General features: G+C 39.9%; 1 protein-coding gene across 3 annotated transcripts; it reads left to right on the top strand.

Moving 5' to 3' along the window:
- The first annotated feature begins 59 nt into the window (after nucleotides 1-59).
- Nucleotides 60-17,143, top strand: uckl1a (uridine-cytidine kinase 1-like 1a). Of its 3 annotated transcripts, none has more exons than XM_039799415.1 (15): nucleotides 60-187; nucleotides 5,643-5,827; nucleotides 6,048-6,154; nucleotides 8,523-8,693; nucleotides 8,983-9,054; nucleotides 9,205-9,394; nucleotides 9,534-9,595; nucleotides 11,903-11,922; nucleotides 12,835-12,933; nucleotides 13,022-13,115; nucleotides 14,447-14,509; nucleotides 14,604-14,726; nucleotides 14,937-15,044; nucleotides 15,310-15,466; nucleotides 16,171-17,143. In XM_039799415.1, exons 1-15 carry the CDS (start codon nucleotides 168-170, stop codon nucleotides 16,248-16,250), a joined length of 1,551 nt encoding a protein of 516 aa, XP_039655349.1. In that variant the 5' UTR covers nucleotides 60-167; the 3' UTR covers nucleotides 16,251-17,143. The 3 variants fall into 3 exon arrangements, with proteins under 3 accessions (XP_039655349.1, XP_039655348.1, XP_039655347.1); XM_039799414.1 differs by lacking the exon at nucleotides 60-187 and adding an exon at nucleotides 3,575-3,860 and having other exon boundaries at nucleotides 11,906-11,922; XM_039799413.1 differs by lacking the exon at nucleotides 60-187 and adding an exon at nucleotides 3,575-3,860.
- Nucleotides 17,144-19,983: the final 2,840 nt, after the last annotated feature.

Below are 19,983 nucleotides of genomic sequence, written 5' to 3'. Positions count from 1 at the left end.
GGATTGTGTAACATTACCCTTGAAAGAGCAGCTGTGAGGAAGCGCGTGATGATGAACTACATTACCCAGAATCCCTCAGCACGGTTAAGAAGGAATCCATCCATGGCTGTAGCCGAAGCCGGCTCCGTGGTCGCAAGATCCCTATTGAAACGGAGTGCCGGAGAATAATGTCGTCCCGCTCAGACAGGTACACGATGCTAGGAGTATTTTCTACATGTGTTTGAATTCTCTGTACCGAAATGATTCATATTTAATTTGTGTTGCGTCTACTGCAGCGTCCTGTTCCGGTAATGTAACGCTCACCACACTGGCTCCACCTCCTCTAAAAAGCAGAAACACCTGACTTGTTTCTGATATCAATATTATTACATTAAAAACCCCTCTCTGTATGTTTTAAGTAATTGTACTATATAGTGACAGGGAGCTGTAGATTCATCAAATGCGTTGGAAACATGAAGCTCTTCAGAAGTAGGTGAGCTGCAGTTTGACATCAGTCGTGCGTCACGGACTCACTGTTAAGAAACAACTAGAATATCCCTACGATATACTTTTCAATAAACCTTTAAGTATATAGTCGTAAGATAGATGTGTCGGTTTTCATTATTATTCTGTTAGGTTTTTCAGTTCTTTAATTTAGAGTAGCCTTAAAAATAAAGAATGCAAAACCCCTAAAGTATATATAAAAATGGGATTTTGCCCTCTGTTAACCTTCTGCTACAATATTTCCCAGTCTGTTTGTAGCTGACATAGTCTATGGTAGCTGCAAATAGGCAGTGGTGAAAGAAGTATTCAGATCATTTACTTCAGGATAAGTAGCAATACTACTAGGCATGTGCATCTTCACTGTTCTAACGTTTCAATTCGATTACGATGATCCTGTCAAGGATTTGAAGCGTTACCTCCTCAGTATTATATATTGCTACACATGATTTGTTTTCAAAAACAAATTCAAGTAGTCATATTGACTACTTGTGTGTATATATATGTGTGTGTATATATATATATATATATATATATATATATATATATATATATATATATATATATAATAGACTACATTCATATATACTACATATATATTTAGACTACATTCAGGAAGTGTCTTTTTTAAGAGCAGATACAAAAGTGGAGTTTACACACACACATACATACATATACACACACACACACACACACACATATATATATATATATATATATATGTGTGTGTGTGTGTGTGTGTGTTTGTGTGTATATGTATGTATGTATGTATGTGTGTGTGTAAACTCCACTTTTTGTATCTGCTCTTAAAAAAGACACTTCCTGAATGTAGTCTAAACACAGCAGGCAAAAGACAAAAGGCTAAAACAAAGAAAGCAGCGACCGGTAAAAACAAGTAACATCAGTAGGCAGTAATCGATTACGGTCTGTCACCGCATCGATGCAGACTCATCTCGGTCCGTATCACGATGCATCAATGCAGTGATTCATTTCAACACCCCTAAATACTACACTATAAAAATACATCACACAAGCCCAGCACAGCCCAGTCTGATCCGCCCAGTCATGCTCTGATCACAACAAGATGTTTGTAAATGGCTGAAGAAACACTGTCCACACAACTACCTAACCTACGTGGAGGCGTTCTCCCAGCACGCCATCACAGGTCACACTGCTACGATAATCAGAAGACCTACGAATGGGGGAGGTGGCTTAAAGAATCACAAAATAATAAGTAAAAGCCCTGAATTCTAAATGTTACGTAAGTGAAAGTACATGAGTTAGCAACAAAGTGTACATACAATATTAAAACTGAAAGTATTCATTATGCAGCAAAGTGACCCCTTGTCAGTGTGATATTATTATATTATTAAATCATTATTAGTGATGCATTAAGATATGAGCAACACTTTAATATTGTATTTGGTCGTTGATAGAATGTTGGCTAGTTAAATCTATAATAATGCATCATATATTGTGAGCTGATCATATTAATTGTGTAAAAAAGTAATCAACAAAGTAGTCAGTATATTGTGTGTGTGTGTGTGTGTGTGTGTGTGTGTGTGTGTGTGTGTGTGTGTGTGTGTGTGTGTGTGTGTGTGTGTGTGTGTGTGTGTGTAAAAAGAACACTGTTTTCCTCTTAAATTGTATTGGAGTAGAAGTATAAAGTAGCATAAAATGGAAATACTCAAGTAAAAGTTCCTCAAACTTGAGTAAAATTACTTTCCACCACTGCTCAAATACTTTTCATACAATTTTGAGGTACTTCCTCTCATCAGCAAATCCTCTCAATTGAGAATCCTGAATTAGGGAATGTTTGGTGTTTTAGACTGAAAAATGACTTAAACCATTCATTGATTATAGAAATAGTTCCGTATGTATCAGGACAACTGACTAATCATTTCAGCTCTAGATCAAACTACCAGACAGTACATAATTTTTGCCAAAAATTAACTCCACCTCATCCAACTACAACATTAAAATGCTGTTTACATGTTACAGAAATAATCCAATACCATACATGTGATAAATATAGAGTAGAACTCTGAATAGTGTTGCATAATGAGTACTTTTACTTTTGATATTCAAATCATGTAAAGCTTGCTGATACTATTGACTATATGTAATTTTAAATAAATGAAATCATGAATGAAGGATTTTAGCTTGGTAGTGGAGAATCTTTATAATAAGGTATTTCTACTTTTACAGTATAATATTGTTATTCCGGTCTCATGTGTATATGTACATGTATTGCATGTCTGTCCTGAAAGAGAGACATCTCTTCTGTTGCTCTTCCTAAGGTTTCTTCCTTTTATTTTTGCCTGTTAAGGAGTTGTTGTTGTTGTTGTTGTTGTTGTTTTTTTAACCAAGGCTGTAAGAATGCTGTACATTATATAGGTTGTACTGTTCTGTGAGGAAAATTTGTGATTTGGGGCTATATAAATATTAATAACTTGATTTGCCTGACTAGAAGAAAACAATAGAGCTACAATTCACTGTCTCAAACAATCTAAGACAATGTCTCTAATGCTGGGCTTTAAGACAAGGAAAAGACAAAGACTATTGGGGCTAAAGCGATTAGTCGATGAAATGATTCACAGAATGATCCACAGAAAAAGAATCGCCATCTATTGTAATAATCGATTCATTCTTTAAGTCAGTTTTTCAATGCTGGGATTCATGCTTCTCTAATGTGAGGGGTTTCTGCTTATCTCTGTTTTATATCGTTGTAAACTGATTACGTTTAAGTTTTAGACTTGGTCGGACAACACAAGACATCTGACCACTTCATCTTGAGCTCTGGGGAACTGTGATAGACATGTTACTATTTTACATTACACCTATGTCACGATCAATTGGACCAACATTAAGACTCGGGGCCTATCTGTATATTTCAGTATGCTTGTCCCTCTGGTGTTGTAGTGTGTCCATGGTTCACATGAGTTATCTAAGAGGAAGGATCAGTAGAAGACGTCTGTCCCTACATGCTCTTGCTTATCGGTGCCTCTATTAATACCAGCCAAGGAGCTCTTTGCTGTCATTGTTACAGTGATCCTCTTAGTGTCACACACACACACACACACACACACACACACACACACACACACAGAGAGAGCGCAACACGTGGACAGCAGCATTGAGAGATTTTTCAGATGATCCACAGTTGCTCCACAGAGCCACAGTTGTGGGAATGGAAGCAGTGAAAGCCGACTAGAAACACATTTACACACGTCTATGACTTTCGGTCAGTGTCGCTCGGTCAGTTTTCACGTTGACAGATGAGCTGGGGCGTAGCCGGTTTGGTCTGAAGCAGATATGACTCTGCAGGACTGCGCAGGAGCCAGAATCTCTGGCTGTTGGTCCCTGAGGTCTGACCGCAGGTAAGATATTGACTGTGTTGTATTGTTGTTTTCTCTCAGTGCAGAAAGGATGCTAGTTTTCCTTCTCCCAAAGCTCTCAAACACACTGTGGTTGTGAGTGTGTGTGTGTGAGCTATAAATACTGTATAGTCTCTGAAAAGGGGTTGTTGAGAGGTCGGAAGGAAGTGCAAGAGTTTTTAGGGATTCTGGTGTGTTTTGTTTGTGCTCAGTCACAGAGGGTTGCCTGTAGTGTCTCTTCAGTTTGTGTGCATATATGTAGTTACAGTAAGAAGCAAACCGAGTTACTAATTTTGTTTCTAATTAGTGCCTGTGGGAATGAAGGAGTCCCTAAATGTAGCATCAGATTGTGACGCAACAGCTTGGCTTGACTTCTATTTGTTCCATAGTAAACAGATGTGTGAGAGCCTAATCTTAATTACAGGGATTTAAAACTGCGATTTGTCCGTTAGAGCATCAGTAGCATTTACACAACCCATGAATTAATCTGCTGGCTATTTTCTTGATCAATCCACGTATTGCTTGGTTTGAGAAAACAGTGACCATTTGTCTATCACAATGACCCAGAGCTCAGTGACGTGTATCTTCACACGTCTTGTTTCATCTGCCAAGCTGTCCAAACCTCAGAATGATTTAGTTTTCTGTCGTTGAAGACGTCACATTTTTGAAGTTCAAACCATGAAACCTTTGGCACTATATTATATATATATATATTGTTGGGTGGGTTTTGTTATGCAATGCATTATATTTTTGAATTTCTTTGTGTGTTTTCTATGTGAAATCTTAATCTGTAAAGTAACTACAGCTGTCAGATAAATGCAGTGCAGTAAGAGGTACAATATGTCCCTCTGAAATGTAGTGGAGTGAAAGAATAAAATGTCAAGTACCTTCAATTTGTGCTTAAGTACACAGCAGCTGGACAGCAGCCCACCACCTAAAGGGAAAACTCATAAACAGCCTTAACGCATCACACAGCAATGTGTTTAATGTGTAACTGCATCAAGATGTCTTCTTGCACCGCAGGTTTAGGCATATTTTGGTTGTTCTCTGCAGTTCTTCAGACGTCACTCTGTCAGGCAGAAATGTAACATTCCTTTCTTTTTAAATACAATTATTTTCTTGCTTGAATGCACTTTATACACATAAAGTTGCCGATTATTTTTCTGTCATTTGACTAATCGATTAATCAACTAATTGTTTTAGATCTTTATTTGTCCCGTTTATATGTATTTAAAATCTATCGCAGAGCTCGGCATGCCACTTCTTATCTAATATCTGTCTGCAATTATAGTAGTTTGTAGATAAAAATACATTTGACAAACTATTCTTAAATTAAGGTCCACTTCATGGCTTTCTTTTTGAGTTTTTGACCGCATCTCACGGCCTTCATCAGTGGATGGAATTTGCTCAGTATAGTGGCGGTGCGCTGAGGAAGCTCCATCAGCTGAAGAAGACTGGGAGATATGGTTAAAAGCTCGTACCGCAAGTAAACCTTGAGTTAGAATTACTGTGTCAAACACTTTAAGGTCAACATACTAAATGTTTAGTCCTTAACATGTGTTAAATAACACCTGTATTTCATGTGTTATCAAATCATCGTCCAGGATAATATGATGATGATTCTTGTGTGATCCTTACATCTTACAGTTATGGTGTGTTGTTGAAGTGGAAGTTTGGCAGTTCTTTGATACTGCAGACTGGATGGAAGCCATACAGTCGTACACCTGACTGTGTAGACTCTGTGTGTTCAGGCTGTAACCTGCCCGGCTGTTTGTTGTTTTGCAGTGGGAGCGGGGAGGACTCGTTGGACCGGCTCCTGCCCCCCACGGGGGCCCCTCGCAGGAAGAGCACCTCACTGAATACAACTGAGCCTCCTCTGCTCCGCACAGGCACGCGCACCGTCTACACCGCCGGGCGACCTCCCTGGTATGACGAGCACGGAGCGCAGTCAAAAGAGGCCTTTGTCATCGGTATGACACTCGCTGATGATGTTTTCACTCCTCCTGACTCTTTTCTTCTTCCATCACCTTCGTGCCAAATTGTGGCTTTGAGCTGCAGAACCTGTGCATTTCTGTCTTCATACACCCATAAACACTTCACTGCTATCACACATGCATACCGCCAGACAACATTAGACACACTCTGAAAAACACACATAATGGGCCATTGAAATGCTGTGTGGATCTGCAGGGCTGTGTGGGGGCAGCGCCTCAGGGAAGACCACCGTGGCCAATAAGATCATTGAGGCTCTGGATGTGCCGTGGGTTGTGCTGTTGTCTATGGATTCTTTCTACAAGGTGAGGATCCCATGCATTTTAGTCTTTTTTTTTGTCTTATTTTGTTTGGCTGTTACCAATTATCTGTGGATTCATTGTAGTAAGAAATTAAATGTTTTATATGAATTAACATTCATTATACTGCTCTGCTGTCACAGTTTGGAGTTAAAAAACTGTTGTGGTAACACTTTAGATCACAGCCTCCGTATAGATATTTTGTACATGTCAAATCAAGTCAATTTTATTTATATAGCCTAATATCACAAATTTGCCTCAGGGGGCTTTATAATCTGTACAGCATAAAATGCCGTTTGTACAAAATAGACCAACATAATAAAATTACAATACAGACAATCCATATTACAAAATGATGCATAGACTGTGAACTTATATATATATGTGTGTATATATATATATATATATATATATATATATATATATATATATATATTTATATATTTATATTTATAAAAAGGTTTATATTTATAAAAAGGTTATAAATATATATATATATATATATATATATATATAAATATAAATATATATATATATATATATATATATGTATATATTTATATTTATAAAAAGGTCAAGTCAAGCAGCTTCCAGGTGTTGCCAAACAGCTAGAGCCTGAGCCACATGACCTCCTCTCCACCATGTAACCTGGAATGAGGACAGGCTACACAAACACACAAGAAGCTAAACGGAAGCACATCATTCACACAGATAGGAGAATAAAACAAGCAGAGAGAGAGAGAGAAGGAGAGAGAGAGAGAGAGAGAGAGAATCTACTGAAGAATGGCGATCTAGAGCCAACATGGGAATGAAGCATGACAGCCAAGAGATAGAGAGAAGGTCCTAGGACGACCGATGGTCCAGCACAGATGCCTGAGTAGAGAGTGAGAGAGAGAGAGAGAGAGAGAGAGAGACAGGCACACAGTTATGCTTGTGGAGCACAAACAACAGAGGGTTATTGAGAAGCAGTGGCTTTCAGAAACGATTCGTGTCCGCAGGACTACAAGACTGAGAGCGACCCGCCAGCTGGATAATAAGCACCTAATTAAAAGTTAAGGCAAAAAGATGAATTTTTAAGTTTGGATTTAAAGGCCTCAACAGACACAGATTGTCTGATGTCATTAGGGAGGTTATTCCAGAGGAAGGGGACCGATAGGAAAAGGCCCTGTGTTCTGCTGACTTCTTTTCAACTCTGGGGACATCCAGGAGCCCTGTATTCTGAGAGCGGAGAGTCCTGGTAGGAGTATAAGGTTGAAGGAGATCAGACAGGTAGGTTAACATTTACAACTTTGTAAGTCATCAGAAGCACTTTAAAGTCTGATCTGACATGGATCGGAAGCCAATGTTGGGAAGCTAAACCTGGTGTAATATGGTCAACTTTAGTTTTATTAGATTCTTGCTGCAGAATTCCGAACCATTTTCACTTAAACACTTAATTATAAAATGTAATATTAATTATGATATATTGATTTTCCTTTAGCACACAGCTGAAAGTGGGAAGAGCTTGTCACACTATTCTTTATGCTTTATCTATCTCTATGACAGGACATAAAAGCATCTGTTTAACTTCAAATTAAACTTTATTGTCCCCAAGGGGAAGCTTTTTCCCCTCTCGCAGTAAAACACAGAACATAAAACATAACAAATATATTAAAACATACTACACAATATTTTAAGACAAATGCTGAATAACCCATGACACAAGCTGACATAAAACAATGCACAAAGACATTGTAACATAAAAAACTAGAGTACATCCAGCCCAGGCAGTCATCCATAGTTAAAACAAGATCACCCACCAATGTTACATAGAAAACTCACTGTCCATCCTGAACATTTAACAGTTTGATGGCATGAGAAATGGAAGCTCGTGCACATATAAAGACAGACTATGAACAAGTTCAACTTCTTTAACTCAAAGATTGTGAAGAAAAGCAGAAAACCTTATTGTTATCGTCATTTGGTGAAAAGATATTTCTTCTTTTGTCCTTAAAGGGACAGTTCACCCCCCAAATCAAGAATACATATTTTCCTCTTACCTGTAGTGCTATTTTTCTTTCTTTCTTGTTTTGGTGCGAGTTGCCCAGTGTTGGAGATATTGGCCGTTAGCGCTACTAACCGATACTGCGAGCTCACCTAAACTAGCTAATGCTACAGCTCACCCGAAGAGGACGCCATTCATGTTTACATCTTGCATTGTCACGAGCCTCTCGTCCATGGGTACGCTTCCTTCTGAGCGAAGTTACAGTTGGTGTAGTTCATCAGAAAGAAAATAGTTCCATACAAAATTTCTGGAAGAGACATCGCTGTTGAGTTCTTCAAATCTTTACATCATCAGTTATGCTGTGAAACTGTGAACGTTAATGTTTTACAGGTTTTATCCTCAGAGGAGCAGACTCTGGCAGCAAGTAACGACTACAACTTTGATCATCCGGGGGCATTTGACTTTGAGCTGCTGGTTGCCACCCTGCGAAAGCTGAAGCAGGGCAGGAGTGTGAAGATCCCGGTGTATGATTTCACTACACACGGAAGACAGAAAGACTGGGTGAGTTGTGTTTTATGGAAGTGTCTCGGTTCCACAGAAAACTCCTCAATGATGATTTCCTCTGGTTAACCACTGGTTAAAGACTAAATTTGTACCCTGTGATATTAGAAAAAAGAAAGTACAACACAATGGTCTTCAGTTCTTTGGTGGATTGCCATTTCATAGTTGAAAGTATATTATAGACTTAAATAAAACATTTATTAAAAAAAAAAAAAAATGTTTCCCAAAGTTACAAAAGAGCTAGATTGAAGCAGCTTTGAAGATTGTTGGTTTTCTCTCCTTTGTGCAGAAAAATGTGTACGGTGCCAGTGTAATCATATTTGAAGGAATTATGTCTTTTGCAGACAAAGAGCTTCTTCAGGTAAGGCAATAGGTTTCCTTTTTCTTTCTTTTTGAAGAATTCTTGTGTGAAGTAAAGTAATCACCATCAGGTTTTGTTGTTTGAACAGCTGCTTTTGCTGAAGCGAATATAAATGAACCATTGGGGGGTGTTTGTTCTTCCCACCTGCAGCTCCTGGATATGAAAATCTTTGTGGACACAGACTCAGACATTCGGCTGGTGCGCCGGCTGCGCAGGGACATCACAGAACGCGGACGGGACATTGAAGGCGTCATCAAGCAATACAACAAGTTTGTGAAACCGGCCTTTGAGCAGTACATTGAGCCAACCATGAGGCTGGCTGACATTGTTGTGCCGAGAGGTGAGACCTCCTCACTACTAGAGACAACTAAAACTACTATTACTACTACTACTACTACTACTACTACTACTACTACTACTACAGAAAACATAGCAACAACATCCAGCTACATTAGTCTCTTCTTGTTTTTCCTTCTAAGGTGGTGGGAATATGGTGGCCATTGATCTGATAGTCCAGCATGTTCACAGCCAGCTGGAGGAAGTGAGTAGCCAAAACACTAATTGTACATAAGAGGGTGGCGCCACCATGTGTCCTAAAGCTGTAACATAACAGACAGAAAGGGAGACTCCCAAGTGTTTGTACAGTAACCTGCTTCAAGCTCAAATGAAATCAGAACTTCTCAATCACAACCTTTCAGACTTTTATTCCTCTCACTTTGGAAAAGAAAATTAAAGGAAAAGTCAGGTGTTTTTTTATATTTTTCTTATCACAACAAATCCCACAGACAGACCACAAGGGGGTCAGAAACTGCAGAAACTGTCAAAATTAAAAACAACACAGTGGAAATTATATTAATTCTACTTTATCATTCTGCAGATATCAACTAGGGGTGTAACGATACATCAATCTTGATCGATAATAATAATAATATTATCGATGCAAAGTGAAAATATCGATATATTTATCGTCATCTTTAAGATGCGCCTTAATTTTGAAATTCCAACTTTATATTTGTTTGTTTTTTTATTAAAAAGAATTGTTTGTTCTTTATTTAAATGTCTGGAAGAGCTTAGTAATGAAATTGTCAAATCATATTTTAGTTAATTTGTGTAAATATATATATAAATGTAACGGATTGTGTTTAATGAGCTTATGTATCGTCTCGTATCGGTCGCAGGCCCCTGAATCGAATGGAAACCGTGGCAGGCTTTGTGATATCAGTAAATATTGCATCGTTGCCCAAAAAATCTATATCGTATTGTTGTAAAATGTGTGATTTACACCCCTAATATCAAGTAAATTAATAGCAGATTTTTCTGCATGCACGTTTATATACAATATTTGAAGGTGAAATGTTTCTTTACAGAATCTGACACAGCATACAGTGTAACGCTAAAGTAAGAGGGAGAGTTCTTACTATAACATGATGGACAGTAGATAAATATTTGGGGGGGGGGGGGACTTACCTTTCCTTTCACTGTCGTGAGTACCTTCTTGCAAATATTGCATTTCAAAATTGTTTCATTAACTGAAGTGTCTCCGCACTTTGGAACGATTCAGTTAACTCAGTCATATTAACAGCTGTGTGGTTAAGTTAGCACATGTTTGTCACCACGTATTTAATCTTTGCAGACGATCGTGTCAGAAAGAGGCAAAACTATCACTACTATAACTATAAGAGAAATACAAAATGAAAGATTCAATAAGTATTTTGTTAGGAGCTAACAAATCTGGTTAATTTATCTTTACCTACTTGGAACTGGAGTCAAACTGGAACTGGCTATCACTAACCCATCCCAACACATGAGTGAGCTGCTCTGTTGCACTGGGTGAAATTTATATTACCACAAACACACTGTACTCACTGTAGTTTATTTTGAGTCCTTCCCCGTCCTGCTGGCTCGATGGTGTTTTAAGCCCCCAACGTCGACTTCCAGGCAGCGCTGCGACCGTCTACTTCAAGGCACATAACCCTTAGCCTCGTGAGACCGTCCTGATCTCGCAAGCTCCAGTTTTCCACTCGCAGATCAGTCTGGCATCTTGAGATAGAGAAAATGTGGAGCCATTAGCCAAACGACCGGGCCAATCAGCGTTGGTTTTGAGGTGGGTTAGGTGGTGATAGACAGATGGTTTATCCAATCAGCTAACCAGTATTTTCAGACAGCGTTAGCCCTAATTCTGTTAGCCGCTCGCTAATGCTTTTTTTCTCTTGGATCCTTCTTTTGGAATATGGTCCAGGAACCTGAAATGGGGCCTTTTATTCCTAAATTCTCGTTACACAAACGAGCTAACGAGCTATGCTTTGCCTGCAGCAGCAGGGGCGGGCTTGTGGTTGTATTTTCATACGCTTCGTGGATCTGATTGGTTGATTTGGCCCGTCTATCACCATAGACGGATGGTTCATCCAATCAGCTAACCAGTATTTTCGCCCCTTCCCAAAAGTTCTCCAACGGAAAGTTCCCAGATGGATATGCCGAGCAAATGCGAAGCAATCCATCTGGCGTAGTCAGGTTACATAACCCATTGCCTAATCTTAGTGCCTTCCAGGCAGCGCTGCCTGGAAGACGACGTTTGGGGCTTAAAACACCAAACACCGTCCTGCTGCTGTAAATACTAATCCGCAGCAGAAAATAGTCCCCAACATATGCACTAAATATTCTTGTTTGCAAAGAAGTTAGCAGAAAACTACATTTAAATAAAATGAGACTATACATGTGTTTCTAGTTTTTAAAGATGTACTTCAGCAGCAATGAATGGGTTTGGGGCTGAGAGATGAGCCGTGGAAGTCTTCTCACTATCTCCATTTTTCACCCCATTTTATTGTCTTTCTCTGACCCTCTCTTTAAGCAGCGTGAGCTCACTGTCAGGTATGCTGATAAGTATTTTGACTTTACCTTCTCTGGCTAATTGTTATTGGAGATCTTGGGCCCTATCTTGCACCCGGCGCATGCTAGTTTAAGACAGTTGTCAATTTCCCGTCCAGCGCCCACGTCGTTTAAATAGCAAATATACCTGCGCCATCTGTGCGCCCATGGGCAGGTGCATTCTTGGCGTAATGCTATCTTGAGGCAGCGGAAAGTGATCGCGCCATTGACCAACAAAAACCTGGTCTAAAGTCAATAGTGCAGCATTTCATTGTTATTTTAACAGCGAATTAGTAAAATGCCCCTAGGCTCGTGCACAGCGCGCGCACACTATGCTTGTTACACACACAGGGACGCCCAGCAGCACGCAAACATGCAAAAGATTACAAATAAAAATATTACAATGTGAAATAGTATTATGGTATGATCTGCTTGCAAGCTTTCACTTCACTCACGAGCAGATCAGTTTCTTCTCTCCTTCCTGCTCAGCAAATCCGCCATCATAATAGCAATGCGCCAAGGTACAAACGCGCCTGGCTTTTAAAAGGAATGAGAGATGACAATCTGATTGGTTTATTGCATGTTGCCCAAAACACACTTATGAATTAATGAAGACACTAAGTACAACCCTTTTGAACCATGCGCCTGACGCACAGACTCTTTTTTTTTCCGCTGTTAAACTAGCAAAAGTGGATTTCTACACGCCCTAAACGCACCTGCGCCAGGCGCTTCACGCCATGCGCTTAGATCGTTAAAATAGAGCCCTTTTTATCGTTGTGCACAGACTGGACCTTGACACTCTCTCTGTCTTTCAGCGTTAAGTGACTTGGTCTGAATGATAACTCTCTGCCGTCTAGTGTGTAGCAGAATAACACAGGAAACCTTTTGATCTGAACAACCTTTGCTCTGTCTCAGGGCGCTCCTCGCCTCCGCTCAGCAGACGCAGCCGCTGCCCCAGACGCTCAGCGTGTTGGAGAGCACGCCGCAGGTCAAAGGCCTGCACACCATCATCAGGTACCGACCTGTGCTCATTGAATACGACGAGTCCTCATAACAGTTCTCTCATATAATATGAGCGATAACTTCCTTTTCTGTAATGCAGGAATAAAGAAACCAGTCGAGATGAGTTTATCTTCTACTCAAAGAGATTAATGCGTCTTCTCATAGAACATGCACTGACGTTTCTACCATCTCAGGTGGGTAGACTGTCAAGTGAATATTAAAGTGGATATAATCAATATTTCTATATTAACAATGGATTGCATGCCTGGAAGAGGTCACTTGTAGTGATGAACCCACAGAGAATTATCACCCGACTGTGCAGTTCCCCTCAGTTTTATAGATCTTTGCGTCTTTTAGCTCATTGTGTTTGGCTTTACAGCCCACCGTACTTTGACTGTCTTCGGTTCACTCTCACCGCTCTAGTCCGTGTTTTAAAAACTGCCTTCCAGCCAGCCGTCAGTTTTAGTTTCTACCAGTATAGTTTAAAAATCAACTTGCAGAAACATGAAGCCTGCTTGAGATAATTATAATAAGAACACCCTGGCCATAATTATAATTATGGGTTTCTCACAGTTATCGTCGCATGGTAACAAAGCTGAATACAGGGACTATTTTTAAAAACTTCAAACTCCAGCTCACCACCTCCAGAGTCAACTTCATAACATCTTCAACTTATCTTTTTCTCTATTCTCTGTGAGATGTTATTCTAAGTGCCTTTAAAAGAGCACAGCCGTGCATTTTCTTTTTTTATCTAAAAATATCAGCACGGTGAATCAATGTAGCCCGTTTGATAAGTTGTTCAAGTTGTCTTGTCTCGTTCAACATTATCTGCACTTGGTCTTCTTCTGCTCCTGCTATATCCCATGAATCTTTGCAAAACAGTAGAGCGATGGAACACAAAGTAAGTGTGCTTCATTGTCTCACTGTGAAGTTTGACCAAAAACAGTTTGCTCTTCGTTATAGAATGTGGTCTAGACCTACTCTATCTGGAAAGAGTCCTGCGATAACTTCTGTTATGATTTCACACTATAAATAAAATAAGTTGAATTTAAATGATATCAGTGTATAGTGTTTCTAAAGACAAAGCGTTTAAGCAGCCAACTCTCACATGTCAGTTGTCAAAGTTTGAAGTTACCAACAAGAAAGCGTTTTCAAAAACAGTCACAGCGTACCTGACAAACAACAAAGGGGACTGAACGCTCTCTGTGATGTGGCGTCTCAAGCAAAGTTCAAGTCTCTGCAAGTAGATTTTAATATGATTGTGACATGAACCAAAACCACTAGATTCCTACAAGGTATCATTTAAAAAGTACTTTGCTGAATTGTTGGCATTAAAGTTAAGTGTACGCCGGTTGTGGTGAATGTCCTAAAGCAAACAAACTGCCCTTTTTTGAGACAGTAATACAACATGTATACTACAGAAATGCCTCTCGCATACATACATCGATATATTGACTCTTTTCTTGTATCTGCGTCTACGGGAGTTTGTGTAGTAAAATGATATATCTTCTGTATCTTCTACCAGCCGTCTGTAGTCCAGACTCCACAGGGCTATGAGTACGAGGGCCGCAGTTACAACGGGAAAGGGGTGAGTGATGTTTTACAAGGTCTTGTTAACTTCCAGTCGAGTGCGTCCACAGGGTTACTGTCATCACACTTGCTCCGCCGCCTCGTCTCCACAGATCACCGGTGTGTCGGTCCTGCGGGCGGGAGAGACCATGGAGCCCGCCCTGAGGGCCGTGTGCAAGGACGTCCGCATCGGCAAGATCCTCATCCAGACCAACATTGACTCAGGCGAACCAGAGGTAGAAAACATGGGTCGCTTTGTACCGAATGCTCCTCACATCCATATCTTCAAGATGAGCCGCGTCTTTTGAGAATCGCATCAAACAATTTTTGGATTGTATTCATTTTGAATTTTTTTCCTTCTTCCACATGATGTGTGTCTCCGTGGTAACTACCCTTCCTGCTTTCGTAACCATGGTAACCTGTCTCCTCCTCTCTGGCCTCGCCAGCTGCATTACCTGCGTCTGCCCAAAGACATCAGCGAAGATCATGTCATCCTAATGGACAGCACGGTCTCCACCGGAGCTGCTGCCATGATGGCAGTACGAGTCCTATTGGTGGGTGGATATTAACATCATTATTCTTCAGTAAGACAACAAGAGGAGCCCCTCTCGTCTTGGTCTGTCACATGTATTCCATTACTCATCTGTGTGGTTATTGATTGGAAGTTTATTTATCCCCTTGGGAGATTAGATTAGATAGCATTATTTCTGCAAAAAGAAAATGTAAAATATTTCCTTGCCTTTCCACATACTCATTATCCCTCTGATGATGATCAGGCAGGCACTGACAGTTGTTGCTGTGATGTGTGTGGCTGAGCAGGATCACGAGGTGCAGGAGGAAAATATTGCCTTGGTGTCGCTGTTGATGGCGGAGCTCGGGGTTCACTCTGTGGCCTACGCCTTCCCGAAGGTCAAAATCATCACCACCGCTGTGGACAAGAGTCTGGACGACTTGTTACATGTAATTCCCGGTATCGGTAAGCCATTACACACACGCACTTACTCTTTCTGTAACTGTGCTGTTAAATCAGAAGGCATGTGCCTCAGAAATTCTGTCCAAAGTAGAACTAATTTGACCATGTTGAGTCTCTCAAAATTTGCTGAACTCTAATTTTAATAAGATGACTAAACATAAAAACTGTAACTTCTATTTCATAGGATGTTTTTTTTGCGTGCAGGGTTTAAGCTTTATGCAGGAAGTAAAAAATGTCCACGGTCTTTGCAGAAGATGAAAGATAATAAACGTTTGGGTTTCAAGTTGACAGATTTCATTTCATGTCTCAGCAGATTCTAATTTTATGCTTGTGTCACTTCAGATTTGAAGCGAGCACTGCTCTTGATCAGCACTGCAACTAAACTAAACAATATGCATATCAGATAGGCCAGTCTGTCGTATGCAAACGTAAATAATTACATATCATTACATAATTAAACATTACTTGCAGACATTTAGATGGGTATTCAATCTATTATGTTAAACCAATTAATTAGTCTCTCTCTTTGTGACTCAATTACAATTTCATCGTTTTAGAAAACAGTCACTGAGCTCTTATAACCAAATCTTCCAGCCGTTGCAGCTGTTTAGTTTGACTGTGTATTCATGCTGTTCTTTTCATTATTTTCTTCAGCCTCTAACCCGCTGATACACAGCAGCTCTGCGTCCACTGTTGTGTGTTTTCAGGGGACTTTGGGGACCGGTACTTCGGGACAGACGGGTCCGACAGCTGGAGTGATGAGGACCACGAGCAGCCGTCATGCTGACACACACACATCTGTGAGCCACTGTGAAAGAAAATACAAACACTACTTGAAAACACCCGTTATTGTGCATCCTCCACTCCAGACAGAGACCAGCAAAAAAAAAAAAAAGAAAATTGTTATATTCAATTTTTGCGTACATGGACTTTTGTACTCTTATACAACAGATGAGTCCTGGTCGAGTTGTATGCAGGAGGGATATTTTGTTGTATTTACAACTGAGTGTTCATAATTTTCATACAGAAGGGTCACAGAGGTGAAACAATGCCATTGCCTTTGAGGTACAATAATGCAATAACAATATTATTATATACTACATGTTTTTATCCGGGATTGCACCAACTGTTCGTAAATGGGATTATTAGTCATTACTCGATATTTTCAAACACCCAGTTAATTGGGTTGCACCGTTAAAATTCAACTATGTGTAAATTGGTTGCGAGCAAACATGTAAAACAGTCTTACCGCGATCAACTGTGAAAACACGGAATCCCCCAACTGACATTATTAGCGGTATACTGTGTTATTTTTGTGAAATGTTATTTAAAAGCTTTAGTTTACATCATCGAGTGTCAAGTCAGATGTGTCGACCAAAACCCATTAACTCTTTTACTTTTCACCTAAATAGCTCATATTCGCAAGTTAGTTTTGTCAGTTGGTTCAGTTAGCTATGCTACAGTTTCACCTAGCAGTTAGTGGGTGTCAATATGCAGTTACTAATCTCTACGTAAATACTGTGGTTCAACCCTTTTAATTTAATGATTCATACATTTACACTTAGTAAAACACATAATGGACCCTATTTTAACGATCTAAGCGCACGGCTTGAAGTGCATGGCACAGGTGCGTTTAGGGCGTGTCCAAATCCACTTTTGTTAGTTTGACGGCGGAAAAAAGGGTCCGTGTGCCGGGCGCATGGTTCAAAAGGGTTGTACTTAGTGTCTTCATTAATTCCTAGGTGTGTTCTGGACGTAACATGCAATAAACCAATCAGAGTGTCATCTCCCATTCCCTTTAAAAGCCAGGCGCGTTTGTACCTTGGCGCATTGCTATTATGATGGCGGATTTGCACTGTAATATTTTTATTTGTAATCTTTTGCATGTTTGTGTGCTGCTTCGCTTCCCTGTGTGTGTAACAAGCACAGTGTGCGCGCGCTGTGCACGAGCCTAGGCGCATTTTACTAATTCGCTGTTAAAATAACAATGAAATGCTGCGCTATTGACTTTAGACCAGGTTTTTGTTGGTCAGTTGCACGATCACTTCCCGCTGCCTCAAGATAGCAATACGCCAAGAATGCACCTGAACACACCTCCCTGTAAGACCAGCACGCCCTTGGGTGCAAAGACGGGCGCAGGTGCATTTGCTATTTAAACGACGTGGGCGCTGGATGGGAAATTGACACCTGCGTTGGTCTTAAACTAGCAAAGACACTTGTTTCGGGCTTTGCGCTGCGCCGGGTGCAAGATAGGGCCCTATAACTTCCTTGCTCTTATTGTTTTTTTGTTTTTTTTACAGAAATATAAAATATAGGAAGATAACATTAATATATACCAATATAACTAAGTGTAGTTACATTTTTAATTTCATGTACAAATTGAGCAAGACGAGATGTCATTTCGGGGTATTGTCATCTTTGTTTGGATCATTTGAAGGTTTCTGGAAATACCTTCAGAACAGTGTTTAAGTGTTGTTAAACGGCCGGGTTTTAATTTTTCTGAAAATCTGTGACGCCAATGTAATGTTATTACATGAGAGGCACAAACTGCGGCTAATTGAATGTATGAACAGTTGGTGCAACCAGCTCAAAAATAAGCTCTAATATAAATGCATTCATATGCTGCTCCAATAAAAACATTTCTTATATACAGTATATATTGTGTAATAAACACAGGGTAGCTGTCAGAGATTTTATGTGATGAATTAATTATTAACATATTAATGTACCACAAATCTCAATCTTGTAGGTTTACACATCCACAATAGGCATAAAATGCCTATAAGTATATAATATAATACATCGTAAATTCTGGGTTTAAGAAAACCTATAATTCAGATTTCGTTGTCGTTTCTCACTGCCTCTTTCTACTCGACATGTTTTCATTATGTGTCTGCACTGATCTACCAGCTGTAGATCAGATCATCAGAGCGAGGTCATGGAGGGTAATATGCTCACTTCTGAATATTTTCCAGGGTGCTCTGACTCTTAGGGTTCAGATATAGGCCGTCCAGTTCCCCCTGTGATGCACTTTAAAGCCTGAGGGGGTCAGTACAGCTCACATTTAGCTTCTCTCCGTGTGATTTATAGCGTGTCCCTTTGAGAAATCACTGTGGCTTCACAGTACAGAAGAATGCATACGGCCTCACCTGAATCACCTCATTTATACAAGTTAAAATATGGTGATATTTGGTGCAATGAATGGCAGTTTAGCAGTCACGGAAACATCCTTTTTGTTCATGGTTTGAGCGATTGATCTGGTGCAGAATACAGGGTGTTAAAGCTCAGTTAGAAACATGTGAGATAATGATATTAATGTGATTTCAGCGTTACAAAACAAGCAATAAAAACCTTGAGCCTCCCTAGGTCCCCCCTTTCCCCCCTCCCGGTTTGTTCACATAGTTTACTCCGAACACGAACACGCCTCGTGATCCGTTGGTAATAATAATGATTTTAGGACCTTAAATGCTCAGTCTCTGATCCTGGAGTCTTTTCCCTTGTCGTGTACCTACAATGAATCTGGCAAGACCCATTCATGTATTTATTCAGTCATTCATGCTCCTCACAGTGAGATGAACACCTCACATAAAGCTGTGAACGTTGTATCATCTTCCCACCGACAGCATCTCCTCTCCTACACGTTTGTTTTGGGCTGCTCCTCACCGAGCGGGTGACACTGTGATCACGGATGTCACACGACGCACGCTGTATTCTCCAAGACAGCAGAAGACTCGCTCGCCCATGTGACTACTGCCTCAAGGTTAACCTGTTACCATGGAGACAAGTCCGCCAATGAAAATTCAGCAGACGGTTGCGATGTTGACTGCAAGCTTTTTGTTTTAAGGGGTGACCTATTTTTTCTTTTCCTCCCCATTGCACCCCTCCACAGCTACTGAGACGCAGACCCCGCTACTTTGGCACATGTGCATGTGAACACACACATTCTCACAGAAGAAAAAAAACACGAGAAGGCTACTCAGACACACACAACACACACATGCACATACACACTATGCGAAATGTAGATGTAAAGGTTGTACACAAAAGATGCAAGGGACAAAAGAAACAAGCAGCCTTAGATATCAAATAATAATACATTTTTAAATCATTTTCTTTCTTTTGACCCCACGACTATAAGTGCATATGTTAAGATCTTTCCTTTTATAGAGCTGAAGACGCTAATCTACAGGCAGCTTTTTCAAAAGAAAATGTTTGAATAAAAAAAAAAGTCTTTGTTCCTTCTGTAGTAGACGGCAAAGTGAACTCTTGGTGATATTTAGTCTTTTAGAGAAGGTTGTGTTCAGCGTCACTCAGCAAAATCAGCTGTCTTTCAAATTTGAATAACTTGACACTATGAGATGAAACATCTTGTTTTTAAAGTGCCACTTTATTACAAAAGTATAAACTTGACTGACATTTCATGAATAGTAATCTTGATATAAAACATTACAATCTTTTGCACTTTAGCACTTAATTACACGCTTTTTGAGTACAAGACCCTGTAGTCTGAATAGCAAACA

The sequence above is a fragment of the Perca fluviatilis genome, chromosome 5, assembly GCF_010015445.1.
Source record: "Perca fluviatilis chromosome 5, GENO_Pfluv_1.0, whole genome shotgun sequence".
Lineage (NCBI taxonomy): Eukaryota > Metazoa > Chordata > Actinopteri > Perciformes > Percidae > Perca > Perca fluviatilis.
The sequence above is the reverse complement of the archived record's forward strand: the minus strand, read 5'-3'. Positions and strand labels throughout refer to the sequence as shown.

Coding starts and splice junctions, on each gene's coding strand:
- uckl1a (XM_039799413.1), top strand. CDS start 3,796: ATGACTCTGCAGGACTGCGCAGGAGCCAGAATCTCTGGCTGTTGGTCC. Junction 12,934..13,021: donor GGCCTGCACACCATCATCAG/GTACCGACCTGT, acceptor TCTGTAATGCAG/GAATAAAGAAACCAGTCGAG. Junction 13,116..14,446: donor TGACGTTTCTACCATCTCAG/GTGGGTAGACTG, acceptor ATCTTCTACCAG/CCGTCTGTAGTCCAGACTCC.